The sequence below is a fragment of the Neovison vison genome, chromosome 12 (genome assembly GCF_020171115.1).
Source record: "Neovison vison isolate M4711 chromosome 12, ASM_NN_V1, whole genome shotgun sequence".
NCBI classification, from domain to species: Eukaryota; Metazoa; Chordata; class Mammalia; order Carnivora; family Mustelidae; genus Neogale; species Neogale vison.
This window is the reverse complement of record NC_058102.1, coordinates 86,518,398-86,537,052: the sequence shown is the minus strand read 5'-3', so window position 1 is coordinate 86,537,052 and position 18,655 is coordinate 86,518,398. Positions and strand designations below refer to the sequence as shown.

Genomic DNA, 18,655 nt, shown 5'->3' with positions numbered 1-18,655 from the left:
CTTTTCATTATTTTTTGTTGGTAGCATATATAGATGAGTCACTTCTATTTTTTATTATTCACTATAGTTTTATTATTATGATGCTGAATCTTTATGATAGTCATTAGTGCTGTTTGCCAGGACTTTTCAATGAAATGTAAGCAGAATTGGAATATATCATTTCTGTGCTGAGCTTGTCATTATTAGTTTGAGACCCTCCCGAGTCTCCTTTTCCTCTAACATAACCCACGTTGTTCAAGGTGATGGCTCTTCAGATAGCCTATGTCCTTGAAAGTATACAATGAAGCTTGCTCCCTGATGAACCATGATTGATTTGTAGTATGAGCAACAAGTAAAATTTTGTTTTTAGCCACTGAGATTTACATTCTTCTTTTGGAGAAACTTGCACTTTCACTGGAATCCTCCTTTTCAATAAGCACCACCACCACCCCATCACCTCTGCCTAAGTGATTCATTCAGTCCAGGTGATCACGGTCCACATTTTGAGAAATACAGGTATTGTAGGAATAGAGATGATTTGGGTTTGCTTCCCAAATCTGATATTTACTAATTATATAACTTCAGAAAATTACTTAACTTTGCTCAGATTCCTTTTCCTCTCCTGTAGAACAGAGATGGCAAAACACTATCTGTTCAGAAGGCTCAAACGTGGTGGTACATGTTATTGTCAAGAGAGAGAGTATATTTTTATCACTGTTCCTCAAGATCCTATGCAACATCTTCCTATGAGGCCTTCTTTATTTCTCTTGTATGAATTATGCTCTCTGTTTTGCTCCAACAGCATGTTTATATGTCTATTTAGCATTTGTTTCATTGTCTTTGACACAGTTAACTTATTAGTCTCCTATTCTGGCTTGTAAGTGCTTTGAAGGCAAGGACAATGACTTTTCCACAACTGTATTAACTACCTTCTATATATCTTATACATATCAATACCAAAATTTTAATATTAAAACAATATATTAAATATGTTTGTATTATATTAATATATTAAAATAGAAAACTATTAAAATAATATTAAGATAATAAGCAACATTATTGTAACACTAAAAAACTCAAGTTAATGAAAACTTGACAATCATATAGATTTTTGAAAATAAAGTCATATAAGAAACTAGATTAAGGTCTCATTAAGCAAGTCTCCCACTCCTATCACATCCCACTCTACTTACTAAGGATGAGAACTGAAAATAACTAGGCCCAGGTTAGGTGAGTTAGGTCAGTTGTTATATCAATCTCATTCTTGTTAAATTTTTTTCAAGAAACAACATAATCAGACGATTACAAGCCCTCCAAAACACTGGGAAAGGTTATGAGACCCAGAACCTCTTCATACTGCTAAACAGAATTGATGACTACCAGAAAAAGATTATGCAGGTCTGGACCAACAAACAGAAGTCTTTAGAGCAGAAACGGAATCAGTACCTGAGGAAAATGATGTTCTTATTTAGCCAGGTAACCTGTTTTCTATTTCCTCTCCCCAGTGTGTTGTAAGAAAAATGAAAAGTGGTAAGCTTGGAAAAATAACATTTACCTGGAGATACCATGTATATTAGTCTCCTTGGGCTGCTGTAATGAATTGCCACAAACCTGATGGCTTAAGACAACACAAATATATTCCCTTGCAGTTCTGGAGGCCAGTTCATGAAATCAAGGTGTTGGCAGGGTTTGTTCCTTTTGGAAACTCTGAAGGAGATATTTGTTCCATGCCTCTCTCCTGAACTCTGGTAGCTGCTGACAATCCTTGGTTTTCCTTGGCTTATAGCTGCATAACTTCGATCTTTGCCTCTGACCTTCCCCTGGCCTTCTTCCCAGTGTGTCTTATGTCTTCTCTTCTGTCTCTTTTAAAGCCATGTGTCATTGGATATAGGACCCACCTGGTCAATCCAGGGTAATCTCATCTTGACATCCTTAAATTATATCTGTAAAGACCCTTTTGCCAAATAAGGTCACATTCATAGATTCTGGGAACACATCTTTTGAGGAGTTCACCATTCAAGCCAGTATACCATGACCCCAGTGAAAACTCCTAACTTGACATTAGGGATACTGGCTGTACTCTCTAGATGGGAAAAGATTAGAACGGGGGAGATGTCCATAAATGCTCAACTCCTTCCTAGTCAACCTGCATCTACCAGCCTCTAGATATGAAACCTCTTAAAGTCACCACTCTCCAACTGATTCATGATGGTTACTTCTCTCCTCAATACTATCAGAAAGTGGGGTATCTGGCTGGCTCAGTCAGTGGAGGATGCGACTCTTGATCTCAGGGTTGTAGTTCAAGCCCTACATTGGGTGTGGAGATTACTAAGCAATAAAATCTTTTAAAAAGAAAACCTATCAGAAAGCAAAATTTAATAGAATGAGTATACAATAAAGGAGGTAAGAGTTTATTTAACTTGCTTATATAGGACCAGGCCCAGAAGTTCCTGTTAAACTCTGATACCCACTCATTATGTGCCAAAGCTCTTCTGAGATAATCATTAGTATGCTTTTGAGAGTGATAGTGTCCTTCCAAAAAGTTATAAAGCTGAGATTAGAATTCTTTGCTCTGGGATTACATGCTCCCACTACATGCTCCAGCATGGAGTTTTAGAACATTCTTGGTATTCTAGGAGTATTTTATATCTATATATCCTTTTCTTTCACTAAATTAATGTATAAAATTACTTGATGCTTTAGAAGGTACAAAGACATTTCTTACCATAGTTGGTCCAAATCAGACATAGTCTGAATTTTCTAGAACAGTGATATTTCAAGTATTAAAGCTCTTTGACCAAAAAAAAAAAAGGATACTTTTGACGTTTGGGTTTGGAAAATATGGTCAATGTAGGTGGAATAAAGCAAGCTGAGTTGGCAGTGTCACGAACTATCTAACAGAAATCATGTATCTAGGACATTTCAGGGGATGAATAAGGGTATGGGGTCAGGGGATCCACAATCTAGATGATGAAGTGGTTATCAAGGCATAAGATGGGAGAGAAAAAAGCAAAAGGGAGAAGAGGGTAGAAATGAATAAATACCTTATATGCAAGAGGTTGGTTCTCCTACCAGATTGTGTGGGTTCAAATCAGCTTTGCCACACGTTAGCTAAGAGACCTTGCTCAAGGTATAAATTTTCCAAGCTTCAGATCTCTGAAGGTTAAGATGAGGATAATAACATTACTCACTTCATAAGATTGTTGGAAATACCAAATGAATTAATATATAAAAAGCATGTTACATTCAGCAAGTATTCAGTAAGTGTTAGCTATCATTAGATTTGCATAGTGCTTCACAATTTATGATGTGTATTCATATATTTTATCTTATACAATACCCACATCAACCCTGTGTTATTATCCTTGTTTTAGAAATGAGGAGAAAGGTGCAGATAAAATTAGCAACTAACCCAAAATCACACAGCTAGGAAATGAGAGGACCAGGACTACAGGTTATGCAGGATCGAAGGGTTTTTCTGTTTGTTCGTTTTGTTTTTTTTTTTAAAGATTTATTTATCTATTTGAGAGAGAATGTGAGCAAGCAGGAGAGTGTGGGGGAGAGGGGTAAAGGGGGAGGGCATCTTAAGCAGAATTCATGCTGAGTACAGAGCAAGCAGACTTCATGCTGAGCACAGAGCCCTACTTGGGGCTCGATCCTACATCCTGAGATCGTGACCTGAGCCCAAACCAAGAGTCAGATGGTTAACCTACTGTGCCACTGAGGCTCCTCAGACAAAGGTTTGTTTGTTTGTTTGTTTTTTAAAGATTTTATTTATTTGACAGACAGAGATCACAAGTAGGCAGAGAGGGAGGGGAAGTGGGCTCCCCGCCAAGCAGAGAGCCCGATGTGGGGCTCCATCCCAGGACCCTGGGATCATGATCCGAGCTAAAGGCAGAGGCTGTAACCTACTGAGCCACCCAGGCGCCCAGGACAAAGGTTTTTATATAACATAGTGCCACCTCTGAAATTGTGTGTTGGAAGTGGAGGTGTGATTGGAGGAAGAGAGAAAGAGGATGGAGAAAAAGGATTTGCAAGTCCATGGAAAAGAAAGAGTCACAGTTTAGCTAGGGCCTGCTCAGAACTTCTTAAAGACTCTGACTTTTTTTTACCTTCACCGATTTGTTTTTAGCTTCAAGAGATGTATAAATTGAATCTTAGTCGGCCCATACCTTTGATCACTGACAAAAAGGAGATACCTGCCTCTGCCAAATTTGTTCAGCAGCCATTCCTAGAGCTGCTAATAGAAGAAGATAGAAAGTATGACACATTCAAGAAATTGCGGTATGTGCTTGAAAAAGACTGACATTAAACTGTATTTGAATGATATGTGGGACCTAATACTTTTTTTTTCCTGCCCAAGAGCTTCTCTTTCACCAATTATGATATGGTGCAGTAGAAAGTCTAAGGTAGTATTGACTTTCTTAGCCAATTTAATAAGAAGCTTATTTACATATATTTCTACTTAAATATTTAACATCTAATTTTGAGTTCCTATTTATTTATTTATTTTATTTCTTTTTAAAAAATATGATGCTGGTCTGCTCCTTGTCTGTTCTTTTCCAAGAATGATTAAGTCCAGTTTTCCCTTTAGTGGCCCTCCTTTATAACAATCCCAAGACAGGGGCTCTCTTGTTCCCACAGGTGACATGAAAATTATGGTCCTGGAGGGATATAAGCTGTGACATCCCTTCCTTATAATGTGTTTTGGATGTCTCATCTCACATGCACAGGCTTACCCCAAAGATTCAGCTAGGTGTCTATTTTTTCCATGTCATTAACTAGGAATGCTAAAGACTTTAAATAAATGGTTGGACCAGACAGAACTTATTGAATGAAGTGTTAGAATACTTTGTCTATACTTTTGCACTTATATCTAACTGAATCATAACTTAGTCTTAATAGATTTTTCCAGATGAAAGCTTCATATCAGTAATCATATGAGGATATACATTTATAGATTTGTGGAACATTTGTTACTTGAATTCTATTTGAATTGTTTTACTTTTGCTCAGTTAATAAATTAGTTCAACTTCAAAAAATTAAATAGATTAAATAAATTTAAAAATAAAGCTGGTCTTATAAAAAATGACACTAATTTTCCTTACCATGAAACAAATTGGTTTAACAGAATAAAGAAACTTAGAAACATTACTTTTTCCTTTTTTTTAAAAAAAAAGAAGGTAGGAGCTTTGGTAAAGAATGGAAAAGAACACTGCTGGGGAAAAAAAATCTGGATATGGTTTATATACTCCACGAAACTAAGAAGATAGTTTTAAAATAGATTACTAGGTGAAGTCATGAAAATGCACTTTCAGGGAAGAAAAAAAAAAGCTCTTTCAGCAAATTCTGCTATTTTAATCCATCGCTCAGTCAAAGTGGACATAGCTAATGTTCTTTGGTGCCAGACAGGACATTATAGGATAAGACGGTGAGGAAGAGAAACGGGGAAAATAAGATTCATACATTTTAATTGGATATAGAGTTCAGGAGAGTTTGGCGCTTTCAATTAGTGTCTCTGATTCTCTAGACAAGAAGACCAAATGAGAGCTATCTGGAATGCTGATCTGTCAACTTCAAGCTACCCAATAGCAGAGAAGACATCAATACATTCGCTCTGGGCCCAGCTGGGTGGGTACCCAGATATTCCTATGCTACTCCAGTTAGATGTTCAGTCTACCTTCAGAAAATCTCTCGCATCCGTTAAATCACAGTAAGTTAAGGAATGGGAGCACTTTGGTAATTGGGCCTTTGGTCATATACCTTCTGTTTCCCTAACTTGACCTTATCTTCTAGCACCAGGGAGTGACCAAAAACTGGTGCTTGTTGTGAAGTTAGACATTACCTTTTCCAGAATGCAGTATAAGTAGAGATATACAGTATGTAACCTTTTGAATCTGGCTTCTTTCACTTAGTGTGACTCCTATGAGACTCATCCACATTATAAGTATCACTAATTCATTCCTTTTTATTTACTGACTGATATTATTCCATTGTATCGCTGTATCACACATTTTTATCCATTTACCAAGTGAAAGACATTGAGCTGGGGTGCCTGGGTGGTTCAGTGGGTTAAAGCCTCTGCCTTCGGCTCAGGTCATGATCCCAGAGTCCTGGGATCGACCCCCGCATCGGGCTCTCTGCTCAGCAGGGAGCCTGCTTCCTCCTCTCTCTCTCTCTCTCTGCCTGCCTCTCTGCCTACTTGTGATCTCTGTCTGTCAAATAAATAAATAAAATCTTTAAAAAAAAAAAAAAGAAAGACATTTGAGCTGATTTCAGATTTGGGCATTTATAAATAGAACTGCTATAAAATTCATAAACAGGTTTTTTAAAAAAAGATTTATTGGGGCGCCTGGGTGGCTCAGTGGGTTAAGCCGCTGCCTTCGGCTCAGGTCATGATCTCAGGGTCCTGGGATCGAGTCCCGCATCGGGCTCTCTGCTCAGCAGGGAGCCTGCTTCCTCCTTTCTCTCTCTCTGCCTGCCTCTCTGCCTACTTGTGATCTCTCTCTGTCAAATAAATAAATTAATTAATTAATTAAAAAAAATAAAAATAAAAAAAGATTTATTTATTTATTTGAGAGAGAGAGAGCAATTGAGGGAGAGAGCAAAAGCAAGGGGAACAGCAGGCACATGGAGAGGGAGAAGCCCAATGTGGAGCTCAGTCCCAGGACCCTGAGATCATGACCTGAACTGAAGGCAGATGCTTAACCGACCCACTGAGCCACCCAAGCACCCTATAAACACATTTTGGGTTGAAGGTAAGTTTTCACTTATTTTAGGTAAATGCCCAGGAGTGAGACTGATGGGTTAGATAAGTGTTATGTTTAACTTTTATAAGAAATTTCCAAGCTATTTTCCAAAGTGACATTTTATCTCTACATTTATTCAGCAGGCCTCTGGATGAAAACTGAGATTGTTCTGTGACATTTCTGATAATGTCTCAGTAATATGTTTATCTGGTTGGTAAAATGTCCGGAATTATATATAAGTAAATCTTTGTTTTGTTTTAAAGTTGAGGCTTCTCTCTTCCAGCTAAGACTATTACAACTTACAGTTAGAGAAGGAGAATATTAACAGCTGCTTTTTTCTGGCCTACTACTTCTCTTCCTACTTTTCTAGCTTGCTACTAGGGGACCCTTTAGGGATTAGAGCTCTAGAGAAGAGAGAGAGGAAATGGAAAGTTCTGATTGACTATTACTATTGTGTTCTAACATCAGTGCTTCCTGGATCTGGGAGATTTCTAAAGCTGACTCTTTCGTAAGGTACTTTGGTCAGTTCCTTGGAGATTACCATCACTGGAAATCTCATCTGCAGATTTCTTGATCTTGTCAAATATATTTCAAAATTCTGGGACATTTGGGTGGTTCAGTCTGTTAAGCATCTGACTCCTGATTTCAGTTCAGGTCATGATCTCAGAGTTGTGAGATTGAGCCGCATGTCAGGCTCTATGCTCAGTGCAGAGTCTGCTTGACATTCTTTCTCCCTTCCCTCTGTTCCTCACCCCAGCTGCACACTCTCTCTCAAATATATATTTCTGTTCTAACTGGTTGTTGACATTTGTGATACCTCCAGCTTTTCTATACTCAGATGTGTTTGCATATTTATGCAGCCCTTCTGGACAGAATCCATGACAACTCTATGCCATCTTTCTTGGTTAGGTGTATATTATATGACCCATGTCTAGTCTATAGGAAACAGTGGAGCTTACTTTGTCCAGGTAAACTCTGAGGCCGAAGGCTTATCCCAGTGCAGTAGCAGCTTCTTCTTTGCTTCTACTATTAGTGCATCTAGCCAATCAATCATAGTCTCAACCTTTTTTCAGAGATTGAACCAGGCCCCATTCTATGGGCCTCCAAAATGTGGGGGCCTGTGATAAGTTCTTAGAGTGGAAAAAGGTTAGGAGTGCTCTCAAAATCCTCTTCTCCTTGACCATTTCATACTGAAAGTGAGTTAGTAAGAGTCAATTACTTTGTAAATCCTGGTTTAGCATTCCTCTATGAAATCTCGTATCTATTGTTAGGCTTTCCAGATTTAGCAAATAAAAATATAGGATATCTAGGTAAATCTGAATTGCAAATAAACAAAAATGATTTAGGGGCACCTGAGTGGCTCAGTTGGTTAAGTGTCTAATTTCAGCTCTGGTCATGATTTCAGGGTCCTGGGATTAAGGCCCGTGCTAGGGTCTCCGCTTGGCAGAGAGTCTGCTTGTCCCTCTGTCCCCCCCCAACTTATACACGTGCATGCTCTCAAATAAATAAATTTTTTTTAAAAAAACACAAGTGATTTAGGATAAGTATGGTCCATGCAATTTATACTTACACTAAAAAATTATTTTTGTTTATCTAATGTTTAAATCTAACCAGGCATCCTGTATTTAATTTGGCAACCTGTCCATTGCGCTTTGTCCAAACTTCTGTTTTCATGTGCTACTATATATAAAATATGTATTAGGAGTTTCTAACTTGTATAGATAGACACCTGAAAACTTTCTGAGTAGCGGATGGTTACAACAGTAAAAAAAAAAAAATTAAGACATTATAGGAAAGAGAACTGAAGTCTTGGATTTTCTTTATTTTTTTTTTCACTAAAAACAGAAACAAGCCATACAGCTTTAAGACATCTTAAATTTGTAAAATTGGGCAATATATGATCAATTACTATTTGCCATCCTCCCCTTTTTTCTCACTAGAATTTCTTCAAGGTCTTCCTCCCTCAAAAAGGATTATATTTGTTTCACTTTGTGGAAGTTAATGTACAAACCAAGAGACTTTCTTTCCCTCTGGGTTCAGTTATTTCTACTATTCTTTAGATCTCAGTTTAAACAATTGTTCTTTCTGAGCTGTCTTCTCTAACTCCTCCTATGTGTTCCCATAGCATCTTGTAATTAAGAGTATCCTACCATTTACCATTCTATATGGTAATTGCTGCATTACTTACTTTCCCTGATATTAGACAACATGTTTTGGAGAGATGAGTTGTGTTAAACTGACTCTACTTTTGCTATGCCTGGTTTCCTTACAAAAATATTTACTGACTATTTACTATATATCAGTTACTATAACTAAGTACTGAGATACAATTGTGGGAAGGATTCAAGAGATCATAAATGGCAGGCAGAAGGAAAAAAAATATATGTAAAGATCCAGGGCCAATAGCATATTGCTTCATTTGCTTTATCTCCTAAAATAAACCTTAAAAACAAAACTAAAATAAACAATATCTCCCCCTACTGCTCAGTTCCCCTTCCTATTTCCAACAGAGGTGAATGGAACTAAAATTTCTCTTCCTGCCTGGATGGGATGCTTGGAGCTACTATAATCTTTGGTAATCCTAAGGTGATAACCACAGGATAAGACAATATACCAGGAATACAGAGAAGGAAAATAAATAAAACCCTGCCCTTGATGACATCTAGTTACTAGAACAACCCTGAGTACACCTGTCTCTGGGATTTCGTTAAGTGAGCAATAAATGGCCTTACAACCATTCTTAGTCAGGGATTCCGTTTCCTATAGTCATGTGAGCTTGAAAAGAATGTGTAACCTGCTATTTTTTTTTTAAAGATTTTTTATTTATTCACTTGGGAGAGAGAGACAGGCAGAGAGAGGGAGAGTAGGAGCAGGGAAGGGGCAGAGGGAGAGGAAGAAGTAAAAGTAGACTCCCTGCTAAGCAGGGAGCCTGATTTGGGACTCGATCCGGGACTTGATCTGGGACTGCAGCATCATGATCTGAGCTGAAGGCAGACGTTTAACCGACTGAGCCACCCAGGTGCCCCATAACCTGCTACTGTTGGATAAAATAGTCCAGAGATGTCAATTATACCCAGTTGACTGATGGTGCTGTTGAGTTCAACTATATCCTTAACAGTTTTCTGCCTGCTGTATCTGTCCACTTCTGATAGAGAACTGTTATAGCCTCTGACTACAACAGAGGATTCACCTGTTTCTCCTTGCAGTTCTACCAGTTTTTGCTTCCTGTAGTTTGATGCTCTACTGTTAGACAAAACATTAAGGATTATTATGTCATCTTAGAGTATTGACACCTTTATTATTAGATGCCCTTCTTTTTTTTTAAATATTTTATCTATTTATTTGACAGACAGAGAGCACAAGTAGGCAGAGAGGCAGGCAGAGAGAGAGGAGGAAGCAGGCTCCCTGCTGAGCAGAGAGCCCGATGCGGTGCTCGATCCCAGGACCCTGAGATCATGACCTGAGCCGAAAGCAGAGGCTTTAACCCACTGAGCCACCCAGGCACCCCATTAGATGCCCTTCTTTATCCCTGATAACTTTCCCTGCTCTGAAGTCTACTCTGTCTGAAATTAATATAACTACTACTTTCTTTTGATTAGTGTTATCATGGTATTTTTTTTCTACCCATTTAATCTATGTGTCTTTATATTTATTTATTTTTAAGATTTTATTTAATTATGAGAGAGAGAAGGCACATGAGTGGGAGGGTGGGGCAGAGGAGAGAATCTTTAAGCAGATTCTCCGCTGAATGTTGAGCCCACTTTGCGGCTCCATCCCACAACTCACAAGACCATGACCTGAGCCAAAACCCAAAGTCAGATGCTCAACCAAATGAGCCACCCAGGCACCCCTTTTTATATTTAAAGTCAGTTTCCTGTAGACAACATATATTTGGGTCTTGTTTCCGGATCCACTCTGATAATCATTATCTTTTAATTAGTGTATTTAGATCATAAACATTTAAGGTGACTATTGATAGATTTGGGTTAATATCTACCATATTTGTTACTGTTTTCTATTTACTGCCCTTGTTCTTTTATCTTTCACACTTTTTCTACATTTTGTAGTTTTGAGATTTTATAATTCCATTTTCTCTCCTTTCTTCATTTATACTTCTTTCATTATTTTTTAAAGTTGATGCCCTAGAGTTTGCACTATATATTTATAACAAACCCATTTTCAAACAACACTACACTGCTTCATGGATAGTGCAAGTACCTTATAATAACAAAATAGTCCTAATTCTGCCCCCACTCCATCCCTTGTATCATTTCTTCATCCATTTAACCTGTACATAAGCATGCATACATCATTGAATACATTGTTGCTATTATTATTATTTTGAACAACTATTATGTTAGACCAGTTAAGAATAAGAAAAATAGGGCGCCTGGGTGGCTCAGTTGGTTGGACGACTGCCTTCGGCTCAGGTCATGATCCTGGAGTCCCGGGATCGAGTCCCACATCGGGCTCCCAGCTCCATGGGGAGTCTGCTTCTCTCTCTGACCTTCTCCTCACTCATGCTCTCTCTCACTGTCTCTCTCTCAAATAAATAAATAAAATCTTTAAAAAAAAAAAGAATAAGAAAAATAAAATTTATCTTTATTTATTCCTTCCAGTGCTCTTTCTATCTTTATATAGAGCCAAATTTCTGATTTACATCATGTCCCTTCTATCTGAAGAATGTCTTTTTTTTTTTTTTAAGATTTTTGTTTATTTATTTGACAGACAGATCACAAGTAGGCAGAGAGGCAGGCAGAGAGAGAGAGGAGGAAGCAGGCTCCCGACTGAGCAGAGAACCCGATGCGGGGCTCGATCCCAGGACCCTGGGATCATGACCTGAGCCAAAGGCAGAGGCTTTAACCCACTGAGCCACCCAGGTGACCCTGAAGAACTTTGTGCGAAGCAGATTTACTGGCTATAAATTCCCTCAATTTTTATTTGTCTGAAAAAGTCTGTACTTCTCCTTCATTTAAAAATTTTTGCAGGGCACAGAATTTTGAATTGGTAGTTTTTCTTTCAACTCTTTATATATGCTCCTCTCTCTTGCTTATGTTCTTTCTGAGAAGCTGGATGTAATTCCTATCTTTGCTCCTCTATAGGTAAGGTGTTTTTTTCCTTCTGATTCAAGACTCTTAACCTTGAATATGGTATGTTTAAGTGTGGTTTTGGGGGGGGCATCTATCCTGCTTGGTGTTATATGAGTGTCTAGTTCTGTGGTTTGGTGTCTGACATTCATTTGAAGAAATTTTCCAGCATTATTGCTTCAAATATGTCCCTTTTGGGCACCTGGGTAACTCAATTGGTTAAGTGTCTGCCTTCGGCTCAGGTCATGATCCCAGGGTCCTGGAATCAAGTTCTGCATGGGGCTCCTAGCTCAGTGGGGAGTCTGCTTTTCTCTCTGCCTACTGCTCCCCCTGCTTGTGCTCTCTCTCTCAACAAATACATAAAACCCTATAGTAATAAATAAAACAAATATGTCCCTTTCTTTCTTCTTCTGGTATTCCCATTAAACATATGTTACACCTTTTGCAGCTGTCCTATAAATGTTGGCTGTCTGTTTTCTTCAGTTCTTTTTTCTTCTTTTTTTTTTTTTTGCTTTGCTTTTCAGTTTTGGAAGTTTCTATTACCATATCGTCCAACTCAGAAATTCTTTTCTCAGCCATACCCAGCCTACTAATGAGGCCATCAAAGGCATTATTCATTTTTTAGTGTTTTTGATCTCTATTATTTCTTTTTGCTTGCTTTTTAGAATATCCATCTCTCTGCTTACATTATCTATCTGTTCTTATATATTTTTTCCATCAAAGTCCTAAGCCTATTAATCATAGTCATTTTAAATTTCCAGTATGATAATTCTAACATCCCTACCATATCTGACTCTGGTCCAAAGCTTATGCAGTCTTCTCACACTATGTTTTCTGCCTTTTAGTATGCTGGTAATTTTTGTTAAAATCCAGACGTGACGTACTAGGTGAAAGGAACTCTGGCAAATAAGCCTTTAATGGTGTGGTGTAAGGTACAGGAGAAGGGGAAACACTGTATAGTCCTATGATTAGGTCTCAGTTCTTTGAAGAGCATATGCATCTGGTCTGTGAACTTCACCAGTGCTTCTCAAGATCCCTTATTCCCACCTTTGGTGGCATAGGATGGCTAGAGGGAGCTGGAATTCGGTATTTCTCTTTTCTTACATAGAAGGCTAGAGTTAGGTATTTACCTTCCTCCAAATACCAAATAGGTATTTACCTATGGGGCCCTAACGAAACACCATAGGTTAGGCTTTGGTAAAATAGTTTCTCTTGAGGGCAGAATTTAAGAAGAATGGTATGCTTTGGTACTTTTCAAAATGGTTACTTTCCCCCCTTCTCCTGAGAGAAGCATGAGGGAATTTTTCTCCAATCTTCACTGTGAGGACCTGGTAGATTCTAGAGATCTCTTTGACTGGGACCTCTGGAGTCTGATACTCTCTCATCCATACTGAGCCTCCTGCAATTCATCAGTTAAAGCGTAAGTTGTCAGGGCTCCTGGGTGGCTCAGTTGGTTTGGCTCAGGTCATGACCCAAGAGTCCTGGGATTAAGCCCCCTACTAGGCTCCCTGCTCAGCGGGAACCTACTGCTCCCTCTCTCCCCTGGTTGTCTTCTCTCTCAAATAAATAAATAAAATCTTAAAAAGAAAAAAGTATAAGTTTTCTACCAGGCACTCATTCCTGCAGAAGTGTCTGCTCATGGATTTTTACTCCAGTAAGTTGTGATTCTCTGTATTTCCTGTCTTTCCACTTTGGGGGCAGTGGTTTGTCCTGTGGCCTCACTTCTCTGAAGGATCCAAGAAGAGTTGCTAGTTTTCAGTTTGTTCAACTTTTTACATGTTGTTAGGATGGAGCAGCAACTTCTTGCATATATTTTTCAAATGATTTCTGTGCACTTGCTTTTTGGTTGCAAAAAATGTGCTCCTATTGAACATGTTTTTTAACCTGCTTAAGGGGTTCACTTGATAGTATATCTTTAAATTTTTTCTATGGTACTATAGACTTACATCATCATTCTTATTGATTGCTTGATATTCATTGTATAGTTCTATCACAATTTATTGAACTGTCCTACTGACAGAAGTTTTATATTTTTCAACATTACAAACAATGCTGCAGCAAATATCCTTGCATAAGTTTGTGTACTTATAAGGGGATTCCCCCATGAAAATTCCACTAAAATAATATTTGTTTTTTTCCAATTACAAAAGTAAGGCACATTAATCATAGAAAATTTGAAAAATACAGAGAAGTCCATGCCCAGAAATAACCATTGTCAATATTTGGTCATGCTCTAACATATAAGAGGACTGGTTAACAAATATAATAAGCTATTGCCAAGCTCTGCTCTTCCTGGGAAACGTTCTCTCCTGTTAATGTGACTTTTATAAATAGGGATCACGTATCTATTTTACTAGTTTAAATTTGTGAGTTCTGAAGGCACTCTTATTTTCCCTATGAATCATCTATATTACTACAAATATATTTAAGATCAATTTGTAATAAGAGTAATTTTCTTGTCTTGTTTCCAGGTTTAAGAAGATTCCCAAGTGACTGTAAAATTAAACACAAGCAAGTAAATTCCAGTGCTGCAGTAAAATTCCTACTTTGCTCTTTCATGTATATGCATTGATTTGCCTATTCTTTTTTTTTTTATATTTTATTTATTTATTTGAGAGAGAAAGAGAGAGCAGGAGCAGGAAGAGAGTCAAAGGAAGAGGAAGACTCGCCGCTGAGCAGGGAGTCTGATGCAGGGCTCAATCCCAAAACCCCAAGACCATCACCGCAACTGAAGTCAGAAGCCAGAGGCTTGACCAAGTGAGTCACCCAGGCACTTCCACTGCTTTGCCCATTTTATGCTCTTACATTCGCCTATTGTTCTTTAGGTTAAACATCTTCATTTCCAAACTATTAATATGACCACTCAAGAAAGAAAATCCTTTGCTCTAGATTACTAGAAACACAAAACTTCAACAAACACTGTGGTAGGCTCTTATTAAAGGGACATTATCTGGCCACTGACATGATGGCAAAGTGGCACAGTCTACCTCCCAGAACCTAAACCCAAAGATGCCTCAGAAGTAAGAAATGAATGGACATTTAAAAAAAAGAAAGAAAGGAAGAAAGAAAGAAAGACCAGCAGAAACCCTTGGAGGGTCAGAAGGTGTCTGTGATCTGATAAAGAAGGGAAATGGTAGCCCTGTACAGAGGAAAGCCAGGCTCTCAAACATGGGGAGTGAATCTGCAAAGAAATTTTGATTGAGTTCTTTTATTAAAAAAAAATTTTTTTTTAAAGATTTTATTTAGTCATTGACAGAGAAAGAGACAGTGAGAGAGGGAATACAAGCAGAGAAAGCAGGAGAGGGAGAAGCAGGCTTCCTGATGAGCAGGGAGCCCGATGCAGAGCTCAATCCCAGGACCCTGGGATCATGACCTGAGCTGAAGGCAGACGCTTAATGACTGAGCCACCCCAAGCTGGACTCTTTCCTACCCCCCTCAACATTGCCCAGACTCAGATCATTGTTTTCCCTTTCAGCCCTACCCCAATACTGGAAAGCAGATTCACAGCAGAACACTATTTGGGTGTAGAGTAAAACAAGCAAAGTAAATATTGACTTAACCAATAAGCATCAAAGTGTTTCCTCCTACCTCCCCCAACCCACAGACCTTCTTTTCATCTGAAGGACTAGACAATACATTCTTAGAAAACAAAAGGCCTAGGGTAAGATACAGACAAATTCACTAAAGGGCAAAGCCTCCTGGTGAAAATGAGGATTTGAACCCTGCTCACCAGGGGTGGCACAACTAAGGCTTGGGTTTTGATTCTTCCCACCCACTTCATTCATTACCTACCAAGATGACTGATAATTGATACCCATGAGAGAAAATGATCTCACAGGGAAAAATAACTAGAAAATTAGAAAGGCGATAAGCTAAATAGCCTACTCTAGATGACAAGAATTAATAGAATACATGCCAACTAAATGTCCCTAAAGAGGATACTGATAATGAAGCCAAAACAATTATAAACAAGTAGGATTACTGAATATTCAAAACACAGTTGAAATAAACTCATTAGAAGATATAAACAGCAAAATAGACATAGCCCACGGGGAAAAAAAAAAAAATAGACATAGCCCACGATCGGGTCAAGAAATATTTTTAGAAGACATCAAGAAGGGATTAGAGATGAAAAATATAAAAATTAAGAAATATGGAGGCTAGACATAGAAATATCAGCATTTATATATTAGGAGTGCTAACAGGAGAGAAAAAAATAAATGGAGGGAAGATGATACATGAAAAAAAGTAAGGACTTCCAAAGAAAGATTGATACTGAAAGGGTATACAGGGTGATAAATAGGGTTGATATGGGAAAATGAATACCTACTGATATTTTAATGAAATTTAAGAACTCCAAAGACAAAGAGAAAATTCTAAAACCTTTCTAAGAAGAGCAGCTCACCAATAAATAAAATGAATCAGAATGGTGCCAGACTTCTCAAGAGCAACATTAGGAGCAGGAAAGCAATGAAGAAATATTTCCAAAATATCAAAACCAGAAACTTTTAAAAAAAGATTTTATTTATGTATTTGTGTGAAAGAGAGAGACTGAGAGCACAAGCTGGGGGAGTGGCAGGCAGAGGGAGAAGCAGGCTACCTGCTGAGCAAGAAGTCCAATTCAGGATTTGATCCCAGGACTCTTGCCTCATGACCTGAGCCAAAAGCAGACACTTAAGCAACTGAGCCACCCAGGTACCCCTAAAAACAGAAACTCTGACTCCAAAATTTAATATTCAGCTAAGTTATCAATTAAATGTGAGGGTACAAGAAATACATTCTCAGACCTTTAAGGTCTCAGCAGATTATCATAAAGACCCTAGGAAAATATTCCTGGAGGAAAGAAGATATCAAACAAAAATTTTAGGAAATGCTATAAAATATAAGATAGTAAGAATGAGAAAATAACTTTCTGAAGTTTATTGTCTAAAAAAAGCATTGTACAGGGTGTCTGGGTGGCTCAGACAGTTGAACGTTGGACCCTTGTTTTCAGCTCAGTTGTGATCTTGGGGTTATGGGTTTGAGCCCCACATTGGGCTCCATGCTCAGCAAGGAGTCTGCTTGAGATTCTCTCTCCCCCTTTCTCTCTGCCCCTCCCCTGATTTGTGTTCTTGCTCTCTCTGGAATGGATGAATAAATCTTAAAAAAAAAAAAAAAAATCACGGATCTCCTGGGTGGCTCAGTCGGGTAGGCAGCAGACTCTTGATTTTGGCTCAGGTCATGATCTCAGGGTTCTGGGATTGAGCCCCACACCAGGCTCTATCCTTAGTGGGGAGTTGGTTTGGAGCTTGCCCACTCCCTCATCCTCTGCCCATCTTCCTGCTGGTTCTCTCTCTCTCTCTCAAATAAATAAATAAATAAATAAACAAACAAACCTTTTTTTTTTTTTTTTTTAAAGGCATTTTAGGGGCACTTGGGTGACTGAGTAGGCCCCACATCAGGCTCTCTGCTCATTGGGAAGTCTTCCTCTCCCTCTGTCCCTCCTCTCCCCTGCCCATGTGCTCACTCTCTCTCACTCACTCTCTCTCTCAAATAAATAAAATCTTAAAAAATAAGGCATTTTATACACATACCTACACACCCCAGATTTAACAAATTAGGGCACAGAATGCAATATCCAGAGATAGGGAAGAGTGCATGTGTTAAAGTATTTATCCTACTAAGGGGGAAGATACAGATAGGTATTGATAAATTTCATAAATTAGGGGAAAAATACAAGTAAATCCCTTAGCAGATTAGGGATAACCAATAAAGAACAAATATAAAATGCACACCTTACAAACCCAGAGATAAAATTGATTTATCCAAGGAAATGAGCAAGAAACAAAAGAAAAAAAAAGAGAGAAAACTTAAATACTTCTAACATAGAAGTAATTTAATATATTGGTTAAACTCAGCAAAGAAAAGATAAAATTCTTAGATTGAATTAAAAAAACAAAATCTAGGGACGCCTGGGTGGCTCAGCTGGTTAAGCAGCTGCCTTCGGCTCAGGTCATGATCCCAGCGTCCTGGGATTGAGTCCCACATCGGGTTCCTTGCTCGGCAGGGAGCCTGCTCCTCCCTCTGACTCTGCCTGCCATTCTGTCTGCCTGTGCTCGCTCTCTCTCCCTCTCTCTCTGATGAATAAATAAAATCTTAAAAAAATAATAAAAAATAAAAAATAAAAATAAAAATAAAAAAAACAAAATCTAGCAGTATAATGTCTACACGAGACATACTGAAAAGAAACATTGGACAAATTAAAACAAAAAGATGGAAAAAGGCAGCTATGAACCAAAAGAAAGCCAAGCAGATTTCTAATATCAGACCAAACATAGAATTCGAGGTAAAAAGCATCATTAAGGTCAAAGGAAAACTATAGATAAAGAACATGTAATATACAGAAAATATAATACATCTATATTAACACAGATGCTTATTACAATTTAACTTCAAAATATTCAAAATAGGGCCTGACCCCTGGCTCTCCCTGTACCCCTCTAAAATGATGTCTGTTTTTAGAGCTTGGGGAGGGGCTGAGGGAGAAGAAGAAGGAGAATCTTAAGCAGACTCCATACCCAACGGAAGGCTTGATCTCACAACCCTGAGATCATGACCTGACTGGAAATCAAGACTCAGATGCTAAACCGACTGAACCACCCAGGTGTATGTCCCTAAAATGATGTCTATTTTAACTCCTATACCACCCGCCCCCCACCATCAGTTGGCTGGGAAATGAGGTGCGGGTCTTCCTCACTCCTCAATGCTACTTCTAGATCATTCTTCTCTCCTCTCTAATAATACTCAACCTTAAGTCTCCTGTCATTACACTATCTACCACCCACTGCCTTCTCTGTTGCA

General features: G+C 38.3%; 1 protein-coding gene across 1 annotated transcript in view; it reads left to right on the top strand.

Annotated features, from left to right (window-relative positions):
• FAM186A (family with sequence similarity 186 member A) overlaps positions 1–5,696 on the top strand; it is a gene marked incomplete at its 5' end in the record, with an annotated part of 68,016 nt that extends 62,320 nt beyond the window's left edge. The window contains 3 exons of the mRNA XM_044226382.1: positions 1,263–1,455; positions 4,112–4,263; positions 5,510–5,696. Coding sequence (XP_044082317.1) covers positions 1,263–1,455; positions 4,112–4,263; positions 5,510–5,696 — 532 coding nt within the window. The remainder of the gene's footprint in view (positions 1–1,262; positions 1,456–4,111; positions 4,264–5,509) is intronic.
• Between the last annotated feature and the right edge of the window lie 12,959 nt (positions 5,697–18,655).